General features: G+C 39.2%; 1 protein-coding gene and 1 long non-coding RNA gene across 2 annotated transcripts; one reads left to right on the forward strand and one right to left on the reverse strand.

The window, feature by feature from the left end:
- Positions 1–2,678: 2,678 nt before the first annotated feature.
- LOC112562386 lies at positions 2,679–9,007 on the reverse strand. Its single transcript, XR_003098855.1, has 3 exons — positions 8,030–9,007; positions 7,205–7,250; positions 2,679–3,306 (listed from the first exon to the last, which is right to left on the reverse strand). It is a non-coding gene; the product is annotated as an uncharacterized LOC112562386 (long non-coding RNA).
- A 1,719-nt stretch (positions 9,008–10,726) lies between these two features.
- LOC112561535 (probable serine carboxypeptidase CPVL) lies at positions 10,727–21,038 on the forward strand. The gene is made up of 13 exons (XM_025234094.1): positions 10,727–10,857; positions 12,092–12,325; positions 12,631–12,752; positions 13,130–13,250; positions 14,143–14,201; positions 14,835–14,908; positions 15,365–15,431; positions 16,541–16,666; positions 17,466–17,606; positions 17,738–17,815; positions 18,953–19,129; positions 19,761–19,934; positions 20,413–21,038. Exons 2-13 carry the CDS (start codon positions 12,115–12,117, stop codon positions 20,506–20,508), a joined length of 1,446 nt encoding a protein of 481 aa, XP_025089879.1. The 5' UTR covers positions 10,727–10,857; positions 12,092–12,114; the 3' UTR covers positions 20,509–21,038.
- Positions 21,039–21,106: the final 68 nt, after the last annotated feature.

Raw genomic sequence — 21,106 nt, forward strand, 5'->3', positions numbered from 1 at the left:
ACATTTCAATGTAATTTTCGGTGCACGTGTCTATGCTATCTTTATCTCACTTCAATCAACTTCACACGTCAGTGCGTCTGCGTGGAGAAGTGGAGATTTTCTGACTTGCCTGGAAATGTTTCTCTTTCATACCTTTATTGAGGAGCTGCAACGAAACTGAAAGCTTCCAGACGGTTGATAGCCGTGAGACATTATCCCAACTGTACGTGAGATGTTTGCAGCATTTGTTTTGCACTATCATCGTCGCTTATTATAATATTTGTCGGACGCTGCTTGATGCTAGGTGGCAATGCTGTTGACTGATCCCTCGTTATGGACGATTTCGGGAAATGATGCATGCATGGGACCTTCCCCCAATTTGCGATGTAGACCTCTTCCACTTCTGATGCGGGTTGTACGTGTGCAGTGTGTGAAGATCTGTACTTACTATCAAATAAATTGTTGTAGAAACATTGGTACCAAACTATATTCAGCCTCAGTTGAAAAAGCTTTTCTCGCGAATTTTCTAACTACAGAAAATAAAATGTTGTGAATAATGTGAAAGTGAAAATTCCCAACGGACGACGGAGCGCCTCTAGTGTCAGTGAAGCGGGATGCTTCGTTGGCATGAGCGATGTTTTTTCCCGAGAGGGATTGTATTGTATTATATTGTATCGAGAGATTGTATTGTATTGTATTGTATTGTATTGTATTGTATTGTATTGTATTGTATTGTACTGTATTGTATTGTATTGTATTGTATTGTATTGTATCACGCCAGACGATGCAGACTAATCCCTGTTTCTTTAACGCCTGTCGTTATTGCTTGATATTTAAGTATTGTTGTTTATTTTATTGCTCTTTTGGGATCTGTTTAATGCTCTTGATTTTTATGTTATCTTTTTCTTTAATTTGACAGCCTCTATTGAAATTTTACGATGGGGTCACTGTCGTGAATTTTGATGCCGCCCAGCAAATAATTTCTTATTGAATACGTGTATAAAACCTAACGTTCACTCTTGCCTCATTTTAGGAATATATTAGAAATGAAAAGCTCCTCTCTGAACGAATTGTTCGGCACAGACTGTAAACTGGATAAATCTTCAGTGGAGGTATACACTGTTTATGCCTCAGCCATGTTAGCAGTGTCTAAACCGGAAGTACCAAATTTCACACACCTAATTAGTAATTACAAAGGGCGGATAGTCCTTATGAGTCTACATAGTATTACAATCTCTGCGCATTCTCCATGTAGTCTGTTTAGCCTGTATACACTCTCTGTTAGTCAATATTGTATATAAGTGTCTCCATTAGTTCCTGTTAAACATCCTTTATTACTCCATGTAGTCTCTATGATCTACACAAGTATAGTATAAATTAATCTGTATATTTTCTGTATAGTTTCTTCATTAGTCTGTCAGATCTTGTAACTGTTAGTTTACAGTCTGTACAAACATTTCATTTGTAGTTTGTCTATGTTCTCTATAGTTACTGTATATTCTTGTCATCCCTTCATGATATCTGTCTTTTTGGTTGTTGTCTGTTCCCCTCTTTCTGCCCAGGTGTTGCACCGTTTTTGTTCTCTCGATCATTAATCACAAATTCACACGACTGGCTGTTTGACTGGATATTCATATTTCCAATCAATTATTGATAGCTATCAAATTCTATTTACCCGGTGTTTGTACATTAAACAGTTAACGACACACCCCGACACAAAAGAAACACGATTTTCATTCTGCTTTATTTTAAATTTCCTGAATGACACAGTGTGATTGACATGTCACTGGCATAGGGAACATCGCTTTCATTAGTTAACGGAACAGTTACCGCTACGACTGGACAAGGGCATTGGAAGGGAGATAACTGCACGGCTGTCGTTCATAAACTATGTTGTACTTGTGAGTAGTTCCCCCTGGCAGAGGAATTTCCCGCATACGAGTATTTCTACCGTTCATGTCTGTGGAGCTGTCGTCTCTATTTTTACGCGCATTTCACATTAAGCCGCGCTTTAGAGTCGTCTTGAAAAACCTTTTACTCCTACCTCAAAGCTTGTTATCGTATTTATCGTGTTAATATTGTTCTGTGAATATACTATAATGTCATACTGGTTGTAAGCTTTTTTTACCAGTCTGCTTTATCTGCTGATAGATTCAACTCTCAACACAAGTTCTTTTGCCTGATTCATGATAATGATTACTATTATTATTGATGGTGTTAGTATTATTGAACTATTGTAAACTATATAGTTTATTAGCGGTATCAATATATTTTAATCTTAATTTTTTTATTTTTACGCATTCCATTTAAATAGATTTATTATTAGCCTTCGAGACCTAACTAAAAGAGTTTGAGAGCCCGCCCGCACGCACGCACGCACACAAAGCACTGAGAGCATTTCAGAATCCAAAAATCCAAGGAAAACTAAATATGCAATCAGATAAAAACAATCTGCATAAAGCTATGTCAAAAAAAATCGACCTAATCCGTCCCCACCCCTGTAAGCTATATAAAAAATCACACTGAACTGATCGACTGATACTACGGATAAGATCATTGCCCAAGAACAGCTGAATTTCCACCCAAGAATAATAACATAGCGGTGCATTCTACACCAACAAGAATCTTCATAGCTTCATAGTCTTCGAGAAGAGTGTGTCTCAAAGCACTGTGAGCACCAACAAAGAAGAATACGACCATCCCTAACCTCGTTGATGACGATGATGATGAGGAGAAGGAGGAGGAGGGGGAGGAGGAGGAAAAAGAAGAGCAGAAACAGGAGCAGGATTGAAAGGGGCATAGAAAGAAATGGAAGGTCGGTGCTCGGCTACTGGGTTCACATTAAGGCCTCACGAATGTTGCTGCCAAAATACTTCAGGCAGTTGACGTCGAGGTGTGAGCGCAGCGCCATCTATCAATCACGTGTGATGTGCACCACTGCCTGCCCAACGTGCAACAACAACAACAATGAAAAACCAGTGCAAGTTTCAATATTTGGTTCACAAGTTGTGCACCACAAAAATATGCAATCTTAGATTGTACATCACTCTTAAGATACATTACACTTCCACACATGCATCCTACTGAAAATTCATTTAAGGTTGGACAGGACTGCTGAGATTACAAACTATTAACAGTACTTGTCATTTCTGCAAACAGCCTTAGGTATAGCATAAAGCTGACCTGAACTTAAATTCTGCTTGACACTTATTTTCTCAGAATATATATTGAGAGTACATCTTAAACTATTTGTATCATAGACATCTACACTAGAGAACACTTCCTTTGTTAGGCCACCATCAGGAACAGGTGCATATGAAGGCAAATCTGTAACAAACATCCAAATTGTTTCATGTATAGTAATGGCAAAGTGTGCAAAACAGATATACAGGGAACATGCCATGGGTAATGTGATGCATAGTACATAACACTATGACGGATCTCCTGAGCAGGCCCGGTTCTACCTATTAGGCGAACTAGGCAGTCGCCTAGGGCGCAGCGACCGAGGGGGGCGGAAAAAATGGCCTGCTTTTTTTTTTTTTTGTTTGTTTAATGAATAATTTTAAGGAAAAATGTCATTTTCACAAAATGATATTAGCAGGACACTTTTTCTCTGCTCGTAGACTGACCACCACGCTAGTTTCTCAGTACATGTATGACAGGAAAACCCCATTATCGCATTATCCCAGGGCGCACTTGCAGTGACCACAGCTAACCGGCAGGCAAGTAGAGGGCGGGAGAGGGGCGGGGAAGGGCGGCGTTGGTGAAAGGCACCTTTTCCTCTGCTTGTAGGTTGACTTCACCACCGAGTTTCTCAGTTCATGTAGTGATGTAGTACAGGAAAACCCATTATTACAGGGCGCACTTGAAGTGACCAGCTAACCAGCGGGGAAGAAGAGGGCGGAGAATAGACAGCGGAGGGGCGGGTTGGTGGATGGGGCCTGGTACCATGGAGTGGACCGCATTCCACTAATACCAAGCTCACCTTTCTTTCCTCTATCTTACTATTGAAGAGGTTCCACACTTATGCATTGAAAACACTGCAGCTGATATCAGGGACAACAACACTGACTTGAGTTTGCTACGCGAGTTTCTCTGTGGTTATGACAACAGTTTTATGCTCAATATTGTTTACACTTACGAACTTTCAACCCGAAGGAACTTAGCTAATGTCACCAACGCGTTCTTAGTTAATAAGAGTATTAAAGTCTTTCGCAGACAAACATCAAGGTAGAGCCATTTGAAGTTTATAGCATATCTACTTACTGACACTGATGGCCTATAGTCTTGTACTTACTGTTGTGACTCATGGTCGTGAATATTTAACTTTCTTATTAATTATTAAATTTTTGTTCGATTGGTGTATTACGCTTAATTTAGTTGTCAACTTGTAATGTTTATTTTTATTATCTAAGAGTGCATCTGTTTGTCTACAGTTTGAACGGATAGCTTGTTGTTATGCTCCATTGACAGAATATTTGAAATTGGTTATTAAGAGATAATGCCTACTAAGACCTACAGTCTATATACTTCTCTTGTTTTCAACAAACCCTATGCTGGACACCACGCAGTGTTGATCACTGGACTGTGTGGGGAGCTGCCCTGACACCATGATTTACAACTTTGCATTGTTAGCGTCCAGAAGACTCTCTCTTGACAGACTCTCTCATTGCCCGCCCACCTGTGAGGTGTGACTGAGGTGTGACTTTGGATGGGAACAAAGTAGCTGCTATCAGGGTGGTCTAGAGGCTGGAAGCTGTGATAGCTTGAGTTTTAGACCACACAGCAAAATAAGACCAAAGCAAGGTGCTACACATTTCTTGTCTCCATCAGTGTGCACTCCATAAAACCTTTTACACGAGTGTTTGAAATCCCCTACTCATAAGTGTAGGTCTGATTTGGGAGGCATGCAATATCCATGTGTGTTTGATGCACGCCTGCAATTGAAAAACAGACCTACTTTTTCTTGACAAAAAGTAGTTCTTACTTATGTTATTAATCAAATCTGACAGCAAATTCTCGAAAAAGATTTAATTTTAGTAAGACATTCTTTGACACTTCTGGGTTCTAATGCCTCTGGTCGTAATGAGTTCTTGCAGAAAACCACTTTTCTACTATTTTTAAGCAGCAAACATGTAGACAGTTCGGTTTTACTTGTTAGTTCGTCTGTAAGGTGAGAAAGAAGAGAACCATTGAAAGCACTTGTCGATGGATGTGCTATAGGTGGACAGGCCCACAGGTAGCGATAAATCTGTCACAGTTAATGACCAGTCGGATCAGACTAGCAGACTGGACAAAGAAGGTGGTGGGATGTTACTTGATAGTTGTCTGTGAGATGAGAAAGAGAGAAGAGAGAAAGATTGAAAGGACCTAAGTGGGGTGGTGGAGAAGGGTAGAGATAAATCTCTACCACTTTAAAGAAAGTCAGATCACATTACCAGGGCTGAACAGCCAGAGTGGGGAAGAGGTAGTTTGAACTTTTAACTTAAAAACCACAGGACGATGTCAAAACCTCACTTGTCTGAGCGGCTGCAGACATCTCGTGCTGCTGTTTGAACTGACTTTGTAATCGTCTGTTTGGGTGCTTGGAGCTATCATCCTTCCACAGCTGAGTCAGTAAAGGTTGTGAACTGCATTTAGCCGTGCCAGACTGAACAGAGCTACTGTCCTACAGCCACTTCATGGGAGTTTGTACAGATAAGTTCGCATGAATTTTATACACTGTGACATAGCTGTATATATTTTATTAACACGATTTATGTCTTTCTTTACATTAATTTCATTTCCTTATTTCTTATAGTGCTTATTTTGATTGTGTGGATGCAACGGGTTGCGATAGAGGTGGTGTAACTTTTTGCAAAACTTTTCATTGATCAAACGGGTCCGTGACAGTCTGGTGGTCTTTAGCACATCACAATCGTGTTGAGTTCTGAGACAGACCGCAGCAATCATTACTGGTGATATTTCAGCCTAGCTTTCTTGTTTGAACTGCGTCCATTGAAGACAGATTTAAACAGATTCAGGAGCACAGTGCATTATTTGGATTTCTTTATGATATCCAAAGCATTTCTGAAAAACCAAGGAAGGACATTCTACTATCTTGCGAGGTCTTGGAAAAGGCACTAATGCACAGAGACAGCAAAGACACTGACGCGGAGGAACTCTGTTCTGAATTACAGGTTGTGGATAGAAGACTTCCCAAGCCTAACATGAACCCCAAAGAAGTCTTAATATTCATAATCCAACATAAGCTATTTGATACATTTTATTGACCCTTCCAATTTCTGTTGCCAGTGCAGAACGGAGTTTCTCAAAATTAAAATTAATTAAAAACTATATGAGATCAACAATGTTGCAAGAGAGACTGACTGGGCTGGCCACCATATCTATTGAGCATGACTTGGCAAATGCACTCAACCTGAAGGAACTGATAACTCGTTTTGCACAGCAAAAAGCAAGGAAAGTGAGGTTTTAAGCATCAATTTCATGACCAGGACTAAATAAATTGCAAAAATAAATGATATAACATGGTTCACTTTTTGTGAGGTGTGTGTGTGTGTGGGGGGGGGGGGGGCGCAGAATTTTTCTTTCGCCTAGGGCGCAACACAGCCTAGCGCCGGCCCTGCTCCTGAGGACAACATTATTTTTTTTCAATGTGTCATCAAACCACAAGCATAAATATTTAATGTAGTAAAAGCATAGCAATATTCTTTTATGACAGTCATGCACAATAGTGATGAAGAAGTGATGAAGATTTTTGCAAAGCAAAATATTCATGATTGTCTATGTACCTTTGCTTTTCAATTTAATTTATGGCTTTATGACCACAAGTACATTTTATTTGTGTGCAAAACATAAATATTGTTCTTATGATAAATTCACTGAATCAACTTATGTGATATAGCCATGCACTGTAAACTGTCTATCATTCAACCAGCTGTATGAGTCAACTGTATGTTATTAACACTTGCATTAGATTTACTGACATTTAGACATGAAATTCACTTTCAGATCATGCCAGTGATTTTTTTTTTTTTGGGTGGTAGAATGATGTATTTTCATATAGTACTACCCCTAGTCATCTTCCCCTCTTTCCTAAAGAAAAGACAAAAACTACACCATGAACCTTTTAATTCAAAGAGACCTGTGGGGTGGAGGTATATTAAGGTGAAAAAAATCATTTGGTATCAAACTGAATTCATTGTTAATTCTTAATAAACCATACCTGGGCAGCTGCTGACTAGAGTTATCTCAAAAACCTCTCTCTTAAACTGAAAAAAAGTTCAATGTCTATGCAGTATTGTTTTAAAACAAAATGTAACCGAAAAGAGCTAAAAAGAATTAAAGAAATGTTTATTTTGCCTCATCGACCCACCCACTCTCACCCCAACACACAGAGCAGCAAAGACTGTGACACTACCACTTCATAATTAATGGTGAAATCGAAGCTTTAAAATATCAATATTGTTATCTATGGCATAGAAAAAAGAGAAAATAATAGATACAAATAATAGTTAAATATAAGTACTTAACTATTATTTGTATCTATTATTTTCTCTCTGCAGCAGCACCCACGTTTCAACCGAAACGACCCATACTACCTGCTTACAAGAGCTGAGCAGGTCATTATTTTCAGGCTGAGGACAGGCCACAACCGTCTCAATTACCACCTTTACACCAAGCTCCGAATCGGCCAGACAGACAAGTGCCCGTGCCAGACAGGCAGTCAGACAACAGCACATCTACTGCAAGAATGTCCTATGCACGAAGAACTCAGGCACCGCATTTGGACTGATGAGACGCCAGTATTGAGGAAGTTACACGGCAGCCTGGAGGACCTGCGGCGCACAGCATCATTCGTGCAGGAGGCAGGCGTGTCCATTTGAGTGATCGACGAAGAAGAAGAAGAAGAAATATAAGTACTGTAATGAAATTAAGTTTATACCAAATATTTTAAAATAAAATCAGTAAAAAGTAGTTTTTACATCACTGAATCACAATTACCGAAGTTCAAAAACTGATATTGAATAATAATAATAATAGAACAAACCTCTAATAATGCCCGTACTTCCCTGCTGGACCAGTTTGCTCCTCGCTGGCGTTTGGAAGACGTCGGCTCCATTATTACAAAAAAAGTAGGCTGACAAAGTTTGTTCCGCGAAAAGAGCATATCCACAGAGTTGTACAGTAAATCTGTGAGCACGTCTGTTTGTTTTTCCCGGAAGACATATTAACGTCTTCTGGACATGCGCACAAGTAGGGAATCCCCCGGAACAAAGAATGTAGGTCGCAGTTCTAAATTTGCATCGCCAGTTAGCTATTGTCGGGTAAAGTCGGAAACACGAAATGCGCGGGACGCGCTGGCCTTACCAGCGAGTAGCTAATAGGGGCTGCGGGTTTTATTCGGAGGTAAGTTAAGCGCTGAACATGAAATCCACCCCAGGCTGCTACATTGTACAGCGAGTGCATTCAGAGTTATCTTCTGAAGTGCATCGAAGGTAATGGATTGACTCGACACCCAACCTCCCACCCCTCCTAATATTTGAACCGACATGTTCAGACGGCACTCACCACAGCCTGCAGTTCACTAGGCAATGCACTGCTGGACTGAACACAGCCCGGCCATTCATTAGCGCGCGCGCGTGTGCGTGTGTGTGTTTTAAACTTCTTGAATAAAAGTATCTTTGACGCTGCGCGCGAGTGGGTGTCACTCCTCGAGGAAACAACAAACACACAGCAACTGGGAAGCTGAGTTCACGTGCTGTGTGCCAAGATAAGGCCGAGCTGGAACAAACTACCTGAAAAGTTTTGTTTATCAACAGCAAAGCCTGGTGGGGCTAATCTGTTTGGAAAAGTCTGTAAGAGCGCAACACATCTTGTGGAATCAGTGGTGGGAGCCAAGCATGAGACATCACCCCGCGTATCATGAACTTACTCCTGTGCTCGCAGTACCTCCCTACATCATACACAGCCACGGGGCACACAAACCCTAGATGGTACGAATGGCCAGGGATACAACTGATTACCATACTGTACCGACTGTACGGACCGTAAAACTGAAAGTAGAAAGGAGCATTCAGATGTCAGGCTTTGTTTAACCTCTGTGCACGATGATATTTGCATATCCTGTAGGGCGGGCAGTCAGTCACTCATCGGGGAAAAACTGATCTTGTACTGGTCTGAACCCGAAGATTTGAACACAAGTTTTCACCTCTGTAGACCTCTAAGGACAAGGTGTTGAAAAAATGTACTGTAGTAGACAATAGCTGCTGAAGGCACGAACTTTTAAGGTAAACAACTTTGAAGAGGAAGGACAGGTCGTGGCTGACTTCTATTGAGGCTGTTTATGTCAAGAGATAGGTTCAGCAGGTGTGGCGGCTTTACATGGTTATATTTAATCCACAGTGTAATTACACATAGTGACGAGCTAGAGATGGTCTGTGACAGACCAGCTTAGGGTGCACGTAACCTGTAGACTGCAAACAGAGTTTGCATATCTACATATATACATATTCCCATTTGATGATGAGTTGAGAGAGCCACAAGACTGAACGAACTTCAAACCGGAATAAATATTTTTCAATAATTGAAACTTAGAAGCCTCGGAAACAAATACCATAGAGTTGATTATAGACAAACACTAGTTGTATAACCTGCATATAGATATACTGTCTGTAGGTAGAAGATAAGAAAAACTGCATAAAAATTTCACTGCTGTCCAAGCTATCAAACATAACTGATTTGTGGAAACGAATCGCAAAAAAAAAAAAAAAAACACACACACACACATATATATATATATGCACACAAGTATATATATATATTTTGCAAATTGCAAGAAAGCATTTATAAAACATGATTGTTTAATGAAAACAATTTTAGAAATCTTTTTCCCATGTCCGATGTGATTCTTAGTTTCTCAGTCATGTAGGTGTAATAATACAGGACGCAGTAATATACTTACTGTAATACGCAAAAAAACTGAACTTGTCCGAAACTGTTAGTCGAAACAAAATTAAGTAGTAGAAAATGGTCGTGATGTTATAACAAGGAAAAATAATCAAATCTAACACAGCCTGTATAGTACAGAACCTTTCAAGCAAACCTGTTTTGACTAGGTCCGACCCATAGAAACCTGTAACTGCTGTGGTTGAATGGAGAGCTAATCGTCATGTTGGGACACGAAACCTACCAGTTATCAAACTTTGTTTCTGAATCCGTTTAATAAACATACTTTTCTTTTCTCGGAAGGAAGTGGGAGATAGATAATGTGGAGAGACAACAGAAATACGGTGAACTCTGGAGGTTGTCGGATCACTCAGCATGACATGGCTGAAGACCTTCACAATGCTCCACGTGGACAATCCAGTCTGATGAGCTCTCCTCTTTGTTTTTCATATCTTTGTAAGAAACAGTCGCAATGATTACACAAATTGTGCACATTATAATTTATTACATTGAGACTTATCGAGTAATTCGCAATAATCTGTTGCTGAACTTGGAGAAAATAAGGCATGCTGCAAATGTGCTTTGCTTTTAGCTTGAATGCCATTGTCTTCTTCCTAAAACATTTACAGGTTGGAGTTGGCTATTTAATATCAAAATATGTTTGCCTCGTAGAGGCAGATGGCGTATACGTAATCAGATGTACAGTCTGTTGCACCACTGTCTTCCAATAAGGTATAAATGACAGAAGAACTTTTTGTTGATATATTTACTACCATTACTGCTTTTCTTTCACACACAGATCATTACTCTCACGGACACGATCTCTGATTGGTCAACAGATATTACTTAAGAGCTTAGCATGCCCGGGTGGCTGTCTGAGGAAAGCTCTCCAGCCTGCAGACGGCCAAGTGTTATTCTTCACACATTTACGTGAGCAGCTTTTATCTTTCACTTCTTTTCCTGTTTTTAAACTGTCTCGCCTGCTTCGTATGCTATCAACACCATTCTGCAGCTCTCCTGCTGCTCGTTATTTCTATGGGAAAAACCCAGTAACATACTTTATTTAGACAAGACCACAGAGTTAAAGTCATGAAGGTGTGTACACACTTATTTACTTCTTTGCCTGGACACAGAGCAAAAACAACCTGTTTGGTGAATGAACCTTTGAAAAAAAAAACAGAAAAAACAACGAAATACCAAAGTCAGTGATCAGTAAGCAGAAAGTGAGAAAATCATGATTTGTAAGGGGAGAGAGGAGAGAGGGATGAAAAAAATTGAGAAACGACTGCAAAGTACAGGTGGGCCTGCAGCACTTCGCACTTTCTATCCGTGCCAAAACTAGGTCGGTGGTTAAAATAGAATTCCGCTGAGCACTAGCATTCGCTTTCCTCTCTGGTTCAAACAAAAGATAATATTTCTTTGCAGCCACATGTGCAGAAGTCAGTTCTGTATGGTCTGGGACTAGATGTCCGATCCTCACACAAACATACACATCCGAGCCGCACGCATATCTACAAACTGAGGGAGAGAAAGGAATGTACACATTCTAGTATTGTTACCAGTTCTATCATCATGTCTTTTGCTGGGGCTGTTCGCGTTTATACCTGAGATAAATACCTCTGGGGCTTTCTTCGTTTTTATTATTTTCTTTGTATCCTTTCTACTCGAAGAAAACAATCACTGTTAGCAAATGTTCTTGGCAGACGACATGAAACCTGAAAGTAATAATAAGTATTACTAGCTCACATTCACCTCAGTGTTGAGTCTGTCAGAAGCTACAGCTTACAGTACAAGAGTTTCGGCTCTCTTTGATGTCTGAACATTATTCTAAATAGACACAAAGGTGGTATACAAACCGCAGATGCACCCTTTGACAGTGCTTCATCATGCAAGTACAGAGAAAGACGATAACATATTCACATCATATACACGCGCATAGAAATTCGTGCATGCACTTATAGACACACACATATTAATATATATGCATTCATATAAATATGTGTTTATTGTTGTGGACCATAGATGGCTTAAGTTTATCTTCTTATGAATGCATTTCTTAGAAAACCATAAAAGTCTCCCAATCCGACTATAAACTAAGTATAAGACACTGAGAGTCAGTTGGTTCTCGTTAACTTTGACAACATCTTATTTTATTTTTTTCTAGAAGCAAAAGCAACCCTGCGGGTTATGGCAACCACTGGAGTTGCGGTCAGCCGCACAGTTTCACGCCTGGAGGTTGGCCTGACCCTGCTGCCCCCTGTCCTGTGGGTCAGCCTCAGTCTGCTGCTGCTGCTGCTGCCTTCTGGAAGCTTCGAGCTGCCTGGAGATGCTGCGTGTCCTCTTGCAGGCGACAGTCTCATGTTGTCACCGCTCATCGCTGCGGGACAGATACACTTAGGTTTGAAATTAATTTTAAGCTTCATTTTTAAACATGTTGCTGTAACTTTTCAATTTTCTGAGGAATTTGTACGGAAGTAATATAATATTTTTACAGGTTCCTAATTACAAAGAGGCGAAAATAGCTTCTAGGAAAATTTGTGTCGATTAATGAGTGTTCAAATTTTTGAGAGGAGAAAAAAGAAAATCTCCCAACCCTCGATTTTTTGTTGAAAATGTTGTCTCCGTAAATAAGTCGCAGGGAAATAATAAATAAATGGCAGAGATGAACCAATAAACTTCAAAATGAAGCAAATCATTTTTCAGCTCAGGAGAAAAGTCGAGTGAGATGTCTGCCCGGGGCTGACCTAGAGAGCTACTCAGGCTTCATTAGTGTGGACAAACCCGAATGTGGCAGCAATCTTTTCTTCTGGTTCTTTCCTGCTCAGGTAACATTTAACTATTTAATCATTTTCTTCTTCCTTCTTCTTCTTTCTCTTCTTCTTCTTCCTTTCTTTCTTTTTTCTTCCTTCCTTCTTCTTTCTTCTTGTTCTTCATCATTGCTGTTTTTCGTGCTAATTAATCATAGACTATATATGCTTAAAGACACACATGCGCTGGTATGTGTGTTTGAGCATTTGACAGAGCAGCGAATGCCCATGTCTTTATTTTCTTGAACTTGTTGAACATATTATTCTATTACCATGAAGACCAAACAAGGAGAATATGTAGCACAAAAAGCGTTGGAGATTCTTAAAGACAGAACAACAGTAAAACAAAATTACAACGGTGTGTGTAACTTTGAATGCGAATGTACTTTGACTAGGAACGACCTAAAGACGCCCCCTTGGTGCTGTGGCTGAATGGAGGGCCAGGTCGCTCCTCCATGTACGGCGCCATGTTTGAACACGGACCTTACCAGTTGACTAACCCCGTGTCAGATTCTGGTAAGTTATATTATTTTTGTTTATTCTTCCTCTTTCTCTCTTTCTCATTCTCTCTCTCTCTCTCTCTCTCTCTCTCTCTCTCTCTCTCTCTCTCTCACACACACACATTTGCTTTAAAGAACGGTAAGGGTAAATTTGCTAAGCCAGATGAGCTAACAGGCGAGTTTTCCAAGAAATTATTAACCTTAGTTGTACCATTCCTTACAACTTTTCCCATTTTCACAAGTTAATACATGCCATTGCCCGATTTCTATGAAAAATTAGTCAATTTCTTCTGAACAAGTTTATCTATAAACTGTTGATAACTGCGTAGAATTTCACTGCTACATATCTGTACCGAGATTTATATGTATACTATTGATACAAGACTAACAAAAATACAATAGAAATCTGTGAATAAACAGTAAGAAAGATTTTGAAGGATTAAAAAAAAAACCCACGATAATTCAGATTAGAATGTAGGAAGGAATGTTTAAAAGAATATATGGTATAGTTGAAGTAGGAGCAGGAGACATGGCGTGAACCATTCCTGAGACAAGTCCAGACATCGACTTCATCTAACCCACAGTTGATGGTGAGTTGGGTTCAGTGTGGGTAGCACACTCCAGTGAGGGTAGCACAAACCCGGCGTTCCGTAACAGACGCAGTTCAAACAGCTCGCCAAAGCAGTTACAGAGGACCTCGTGAAAGCCATCTTCTCCCTTACACCGGTTTGAAGGAGCCATTGAGACATAATGGAAACTTGATCCCGAAAAAGAGGCCAGAAAGACTGAGTGTGTCCAGACTGTCATTTGTGTGTTCTTGTGTCAAATTAAAATGGATCCAACCAAAATTAAAATCTTTGTAAATCATTGTTGTACACAAGACAGTTACAGTTCTGCTCTACTTTCAGTGGTGAGACGGAACGTGACGTGGGTGAAGTCCTTCTCTATGCTCTATGTGGACAACCCGGTAAGTGAAGCTTCCTTCCTTGTTCTCTGTCTCCTATACAGTCAGTATTCTGTGTTCTCTGTCTCCTATACATCCAGTATTCTGTCTCCTATACAGCCAGTATACTGTGGAGACCACCAGCTTGTTTACTCACCTCTGATTGTCTCGTTCAGTTCTCTGATTACAAACACAGGGGACTCCGTGAAATTATTTAATGTCAGTTAACAACACTTCTGCCATATTCGTGTAAAAAGTAAGAAAACAATAACGATAGTACTACAAAAACATTGGATATTAAACATTAAAAAGCGCTTACCATGACTGCTGTATAAATTGTACAAATGACAAAGAATTTTTACTGCAAACATTTCAATGATCAACTTTTCTGCACATGTGCTAACAATAAATATGTATTAACATGTGTAAAAGATGAACGAAGTGCCGACGTTGATGTTGATGTTGCCATGAGAACGGATAACTAATATAAAACAAACCACCATCCCTAGTACTGTGCCATGAATTTTGCTTGTGTATAAACATTTATTTCTAGAAGAAACAGAACTCTAAGGACATGGATAACATCTGTGGTTCTTGATTAAATACAATAATAAGATACACCGACAACTTCAACATACTAGATTTTGACTTCTGCAGGTTGGTGCGGGGTTCAGTCACACCAACTCCTGCTACTCACGAACACTAAATGAATCCACGGCCAGTCTCTACAGGTAACACAACGGATTTCCTGTTCTTGTTTGCAAGGTCTGCAAAGAAATGTGGCTTTCGGTCTGTATTTCATCCCAAATGTCTATGGAATTTTTTTCCAGCACAAAACCAAATATGCTGGTAAAGTTTCATTAACTAAGACTAGATAAGGTTCAGTCTTAGTTCAAGTCTCGCACGTTAAAGATTAATCTAGAAAGAACAGCTAAGTGACATATCAAGGAGAGAACAGTCACAGAGTGTAAATGCATTAACCAGAAATCCAGCCTACACACAAAGAATTATTGTTATCTGAAATAGTAAATTGCAAAGTATACGAAGAAAGTAGCAGTTAACCGAAGTAACATTTAGAGAGGTGAGAAGATTAAGAACAAAGAGTAAAGTTAACTGAAATATTGGAAGCTTAACGGTAAGGCTGCTGACACAAGATGTTTACTTCCCTTATACGATTTTTTTTTCAGTTTTCTTCAGCAGTTCATGCTCCTCTTTCCTCAGTATTCGAAGAACGATTTCTACATCGGCGGACAGGTAGGACAGATAAATTTGGAGCTCAATAAAGAGAATGTGCAACTACTTGTAACCTTATTAAACGACTTGTTGTCAGGTGAGGTCAGGTAGACATTGCAGTTCACTGACCCTCGTTAAAACTTGATCGAGCAGAATGCAAGTGTTTGACAATACTTCGCTTCAAACGCGATTTGTTGAAGGTAGCAAATCTACTAGTAATTGTTTAGAAAATAATTTCTCACAAATGTTAAGATGAAGCAGTGAGAATGATTTTTTTCTTCCTTTACCTAAAAAGTAAAAGTTGAGATGTAAATGTAAGAAGGCTCCCCTGAACAAATCGAAGCAGCGAGAAACTAAATCTTTCGGTTGATAAAGACATGGATGGGAGATGGAGGTAAAGAGCTAAACTGTAAGATAAAGAATAAAACCCCCCAGAACTGTATTCCATGAATAGAAAACAGAACGAACCAAATGATGCTAAGACAAAAGGATATTTGTTTAGGGGTGAAAGGAATAGGAGAGAGGAGTAAGAGACAAAAGGGCTGTACATATCTATTAATACTGAATACATATCTACTAGTACTGAATACATATCTACTAGTACTGAATACATATCTATTAGTACTGAATACATTTCTATTAATACTGAATACATATCTATTAGTACTGAATACATATCTATTAATACTGAATACATATCTACTAGTACTGAATACATCTCTACTAGTACTGAATACATTTCTATTAATACTGAATACATATCTATTAGTACTGAATACATATCTACTAGTACTGAATACATATCTACTAGTACTGAATACATATCTATTAGAACTGAATACATTTCTATTAATACTGAATACATATCTATTAGTACTGAATACATATCTATTAGTACTGAATACATATCTATTAATACTGAATACATATCTATTAGTACTGAATACATATCTATTAGTACTGAATACATATCTATTAGTACTGAATACATATCTATTAATACTGAATACATATCTACTAGTACTGAATACATATCTATTAGTACTGAATACATATCTATTGGTACTGAATACATATCTACTAGTACTGAATACGAATGCAGGTAGTTTTAATGCAGTGAACATTGTCAGTCATACGCAGGCAAGTACGTGCCTGCCCTGGGTTACTACATACACCACCAGATGGACAGCAACGACAAGCCGCGCATGCGCCTGAAGGGAATTTTTGTCGGATCCGGATATTGCGATCCAGAAAAGGTTAGTCTTATCAATGGAAATTTTGTAACCAAGAGATGACAGAATAGGTTGTGAGACTTTCGATGAAGGACTGATGGAACTGAGTGAGGATGACAGAACTGACGGAGAAAGATCTGAGTTTCCGTAGGAGGTACAGACGTTGTTTGCTCCAACTTCTAGTACAGTAATATACAGTGAAAAAATAGCGAAGATAAAATATTGATGAGTTTATACGATGTCGACTAGGTCAAAAGTATGTACAAAGGACAAATATTGCTTGTGACTGTAATAGAGAAGGTCTATCACTCTTGTTTGTCACATGTGCACAACTTCTCATCATCATTCAACAAGGGATAACCACCATCTTCACAAAGTGAACCTTTTTATTTTTAAATAATCATATTATTATCATAGTAGCAGAAGTAGTTGCTACACTCTGTTTCAGGATTTCCTTTCGTCGACTCACAATGACTTACATTATAGTTTAGACTGGCATTCGCTTACTTTTCTCTCAATTTCATTAAATCGTTTCTTCAAACAGTCATTCCTGGTCTGAAGTTATCAAATACCTCATATATATATAGAATTAGTTTTAAAGAATATTTTTGGCTTAATTGTTAATTGCCTGAAGGACCGCCAGTGAGCCGTGATTCATTAGCTCATGAAATACTGGACCCAATTGTTTTTGCCAACAATACTAAAAGACGAAATAAATAAAAAGAGGACAATTTTGTACAGTATATCTGTACTACTGAATTGAAGTTTCATGTAAAAGGTAGCATGCCACATGTTGTTTACACAAAAATATTGTCTTTTCAAGATGTTGACACAGTTGCCAGAAACATTATACACCATCGGCGTCTACACCGACTTTGATCGCCGCCGGCACATACAACGTGTCATGGATGGCTGGAGCAGTCCCGACCACAACCCGTACCACTCCACAGATTCTCCATTTTCTGTAAGTACGTAGGTACTTATATTTTGACCACTCTCTGATACAGTTAGCATTATCATGTGGTGCATTTGTACACAGGTAAGTAGGTATCGTCAGGTGAAGTCTTGTAAGCCTTTCTTATGATGTCTTTGCAGACACTGCTTGAGTACTACCTCTCCATGGATCATACCTTCAAAGCGTTTTCTTACTACGACCAACGCCTTGACTCTTCAGTAAGTTTACATCCAACAGAAACTTGCCTCTTCAAACCTTCCGTAGTGCTTATGGCATGACACAGGTGTTTCCGTTCTGACCACCTGTACTCAGTCGTCTTGATCAATCGTTACTCAGACACACTTCACTTGTTGTCTTTTAATAATTAGTTGTTACTAGGTCAACAGAATATTAATGAAAGTTACTGCTGAGCTTCATTTGAGTTATGTATTTATCTGTCAACAAAGTTCTGGTGTAATTATTGGATTGTTGATCGTGGTATTTAACGTTCATCTGCCTCCATACTTTTCTATTGTTGTATACCTCACACATACCTCGCTACAGCATTTGAGCCAAATATCTCGCACGAGAATCTCGTGCCCGAGCCATCAGGTGACCGCATGCACCATGTTGTCTAATGGCAGTAACTCCGACAAAATCAAAAGTCCAACCAGAAATTCCTGCGACTGTAGCAAAGATGATCATTGTAATGTTATTAAAACAGCAACAGAAAACTTCAGGGGTCAGCACAGCAAACTTTTCAGTAATTTTTAAAACAAGAACAACAAAACAACAAAAAAGGACTTCGGAAAGAATTGACACTGGTCTGTGGGATCCGCATGGAAGCGTTTCGCTTCACTTTGTTGGTTAAAACTTTCTGTGGAAATGTTAATCCTGATATCTCTCTCCATCATCATGGGTTTATCTCCCTTGGCGTAATAATTAAAACAGGTACAGCATATTGGTTATGAGGCGGTTAATCTTTTTCGTAAACAAATAAACGTTGAGATTTGTAAAACAGAGTCTCAGAGTAATTTGAAAAATATACTATTTTGTGTATTTCTGAAGATTTTATGTCGAGCAGAAACGGAAGTCATTTTGATGTCTGTTTATATTTGTCCTGTTGACTGACCCTATCAAAACGAGACTAAAATTTATAATATATTTCTATGCTTAAAGATTTCAGTCTTCATAGGTGCGAACGCCTTTTTATTTGTATCATGTGATCTAATGCCAAGAGAGGTAGTAAGAATGTTTATAGTTTAGATATACGTTAAAAATTTACATAAATGCATAACTATACATATGTAATGTGGAATCTTATCTGACTGATACTCTACCTGTCTGACCGGTGCCTTACCTATGTGTTTGACCAGCAAGAAGTGTCAAGGGATCCCGCGCTCAAAGCCTTTCTGAACAAAGCGTCCGTCAAGAATGCTCTTCACGCAGGTGGCAACGTCTTCATTTTTGAACCGCCATTCAATCACTACGCTACGCTTGAAGCCATCCAGGGTGTCAGGAGCGAGATGGCCTTCCTAATGGACCACTACAAGGTCAGTGCCAGTACCCGGCGGGTGCAAGCTGCATCGAGACACACTTGATCACAAACAATGCCAAACTTCTTGTTCACATAAACGTATATTCTAGAGAGTGCGAACAATGGTGGGTCCAACATGTAAACACACATATTATTGGTGATAACATAAACGCAGGCTGTAAAGTGTTCTTCAGTTCCTCTGTACTATTCCTTTAGATACACTGTCTCGTCAATGGCTCTTCACTTCAAATAACATCCACAAAATTCAATGAATTCCTTATAAATCAGTTAAGCTCACTGTATCGGCAATGGCTCTTCACTTCAAATAACACAATTTCTTCAACTTACAATCAAACGTCCAATTTCACGTCCTCTCGCCCTTTGCTATCTCCCCCAATCTCTCCTCGCTAGCTGCTCTCCCCTCTCCCGTCACACCTTTTCTTTCTTTTTATTTTATTTCCAACATCATAGAGACACGTATTCCGGAAACTTTCGTCATTCACGTGCATCATTGTCAATGTCTTACTGACTTACCTACAAGTTCTATATTACAAAAACAGTCTAAGATTCTTCGTTACTGTGAACTGCCCTAGGCTTCTGTGAGATGTTAACTGTCTATGGTTGTAATTACACCGCCATTGTCTAAGGTTCTACACTACACGGGCAATATGGACATCATTATCAACGTCAGAATGACGGAAGCTTTTCTGATGGCCACACCGTGGTCAGGTCAGGCCGACTACAACAACAGTCAGCGATACCCTTGGGGGTACAACGGACGGCTGGCTGGCTTCTACACCCAAGTCCGCAATTTTACTCGTGTAAGGCGGCCTTCTGAGAGACAACTGCTCTTCTGACTGTGTCTAGCTCTGTCGCTATATTTACACCTGTTAATTCCAACATCTATATGTCTACCTACCAACCTATATATTTACCTATTTTTCTGACGATATTTGTCTCGTTAACTATTTCTTCTAAAACTAAAATTTTAAGGTATAAAATCTAATAAATACCTTAAATGGCCTTATAAAGTTATATTGTTAAATAGGCATTAAAAGAATACGAAATAGAAGATTATAGCATGTATTCCTTGGATATAAAATTGAGGTACGTCGTTTTCAAAAGAATGAAGGCTAAAGAAATGTAGAGTTTGTTAGCGATGTTTAACGTGAGGCAAATGTGAAGTAATTTCGGTGGGTGAGTAGAGGCTCACTGACTCACCGACGCACGTGAGAGCTAATTTCGCCTCTTCCTGATGCTGTAGACATCGGGGTAACATGCCAGACGACTATTTTGCAGGTAATCATCAGGAATGCAGGTCACGATGCCCCAGCTGACCAGCCAGAGTGGACTCTAGACATGATGCAACGGTTCATCGACGACAAGCCCTTCTGACCTCTCGTCAACCTGTGCTTTCTGACGGTTGGAGTCGCGGAGCCTCGTCACGAGCTGTTATCACGACCACAACCCTGTTGATCTTTGCTTTCAGTTTTAAAACTTACAGCAGTGCTGTCAAGATACGTTAAAACATTAATAAATCTTATATCTAGCCTGTGACAATAGCGCCACAGTTTATTTACTCTTGAATACAATGCATTATTATTATGTTGGGATAATCTAACTATACTGGAGTATGCAAGTTCAATTGTTGAAATTGAGTAGAAAGTTGCTTTTGTGTTTTAGTACAATGTAATCAAATTTATTACTGACACCTAGAAAACCTATGTAACACTGCGTAGTTTATATTGGGATGTGGACAGGATAATGTTGTGAATGTTTAGTAAATATTTTAAACTTGCTGGCTTTGAGCATCATTTGTTCTATATATTGTAACAATCTATCGCATGCAATCTATCACCATGTGTAGCTCATATCCAAGAATACAAAGTAGAAAACCACCGTACAAATGGTTTGAAAATTTTTTTTTTATAAAATAAATCATACACTGTATGTATACTCCTCAGTCATTTCTTGTGTGTTATGAATGAAACGG

The sequence above is a fragment of the Pomacea canaliculata genome, linkage group LG4 (genome assembly GCF_003073045.1).
Source record: "Pomacea canaliculata isolate SZHN2017 linkage group LG4, ASM307304v1, whole genome shotgun sequence".
Classification (NCBI taxonomy): Eukaryota; Metazoa; Mollusca; class Gastropoda; order Architaenioglossa; family Ampullariidae; genus Pomacea; species Pomacea canaliculata.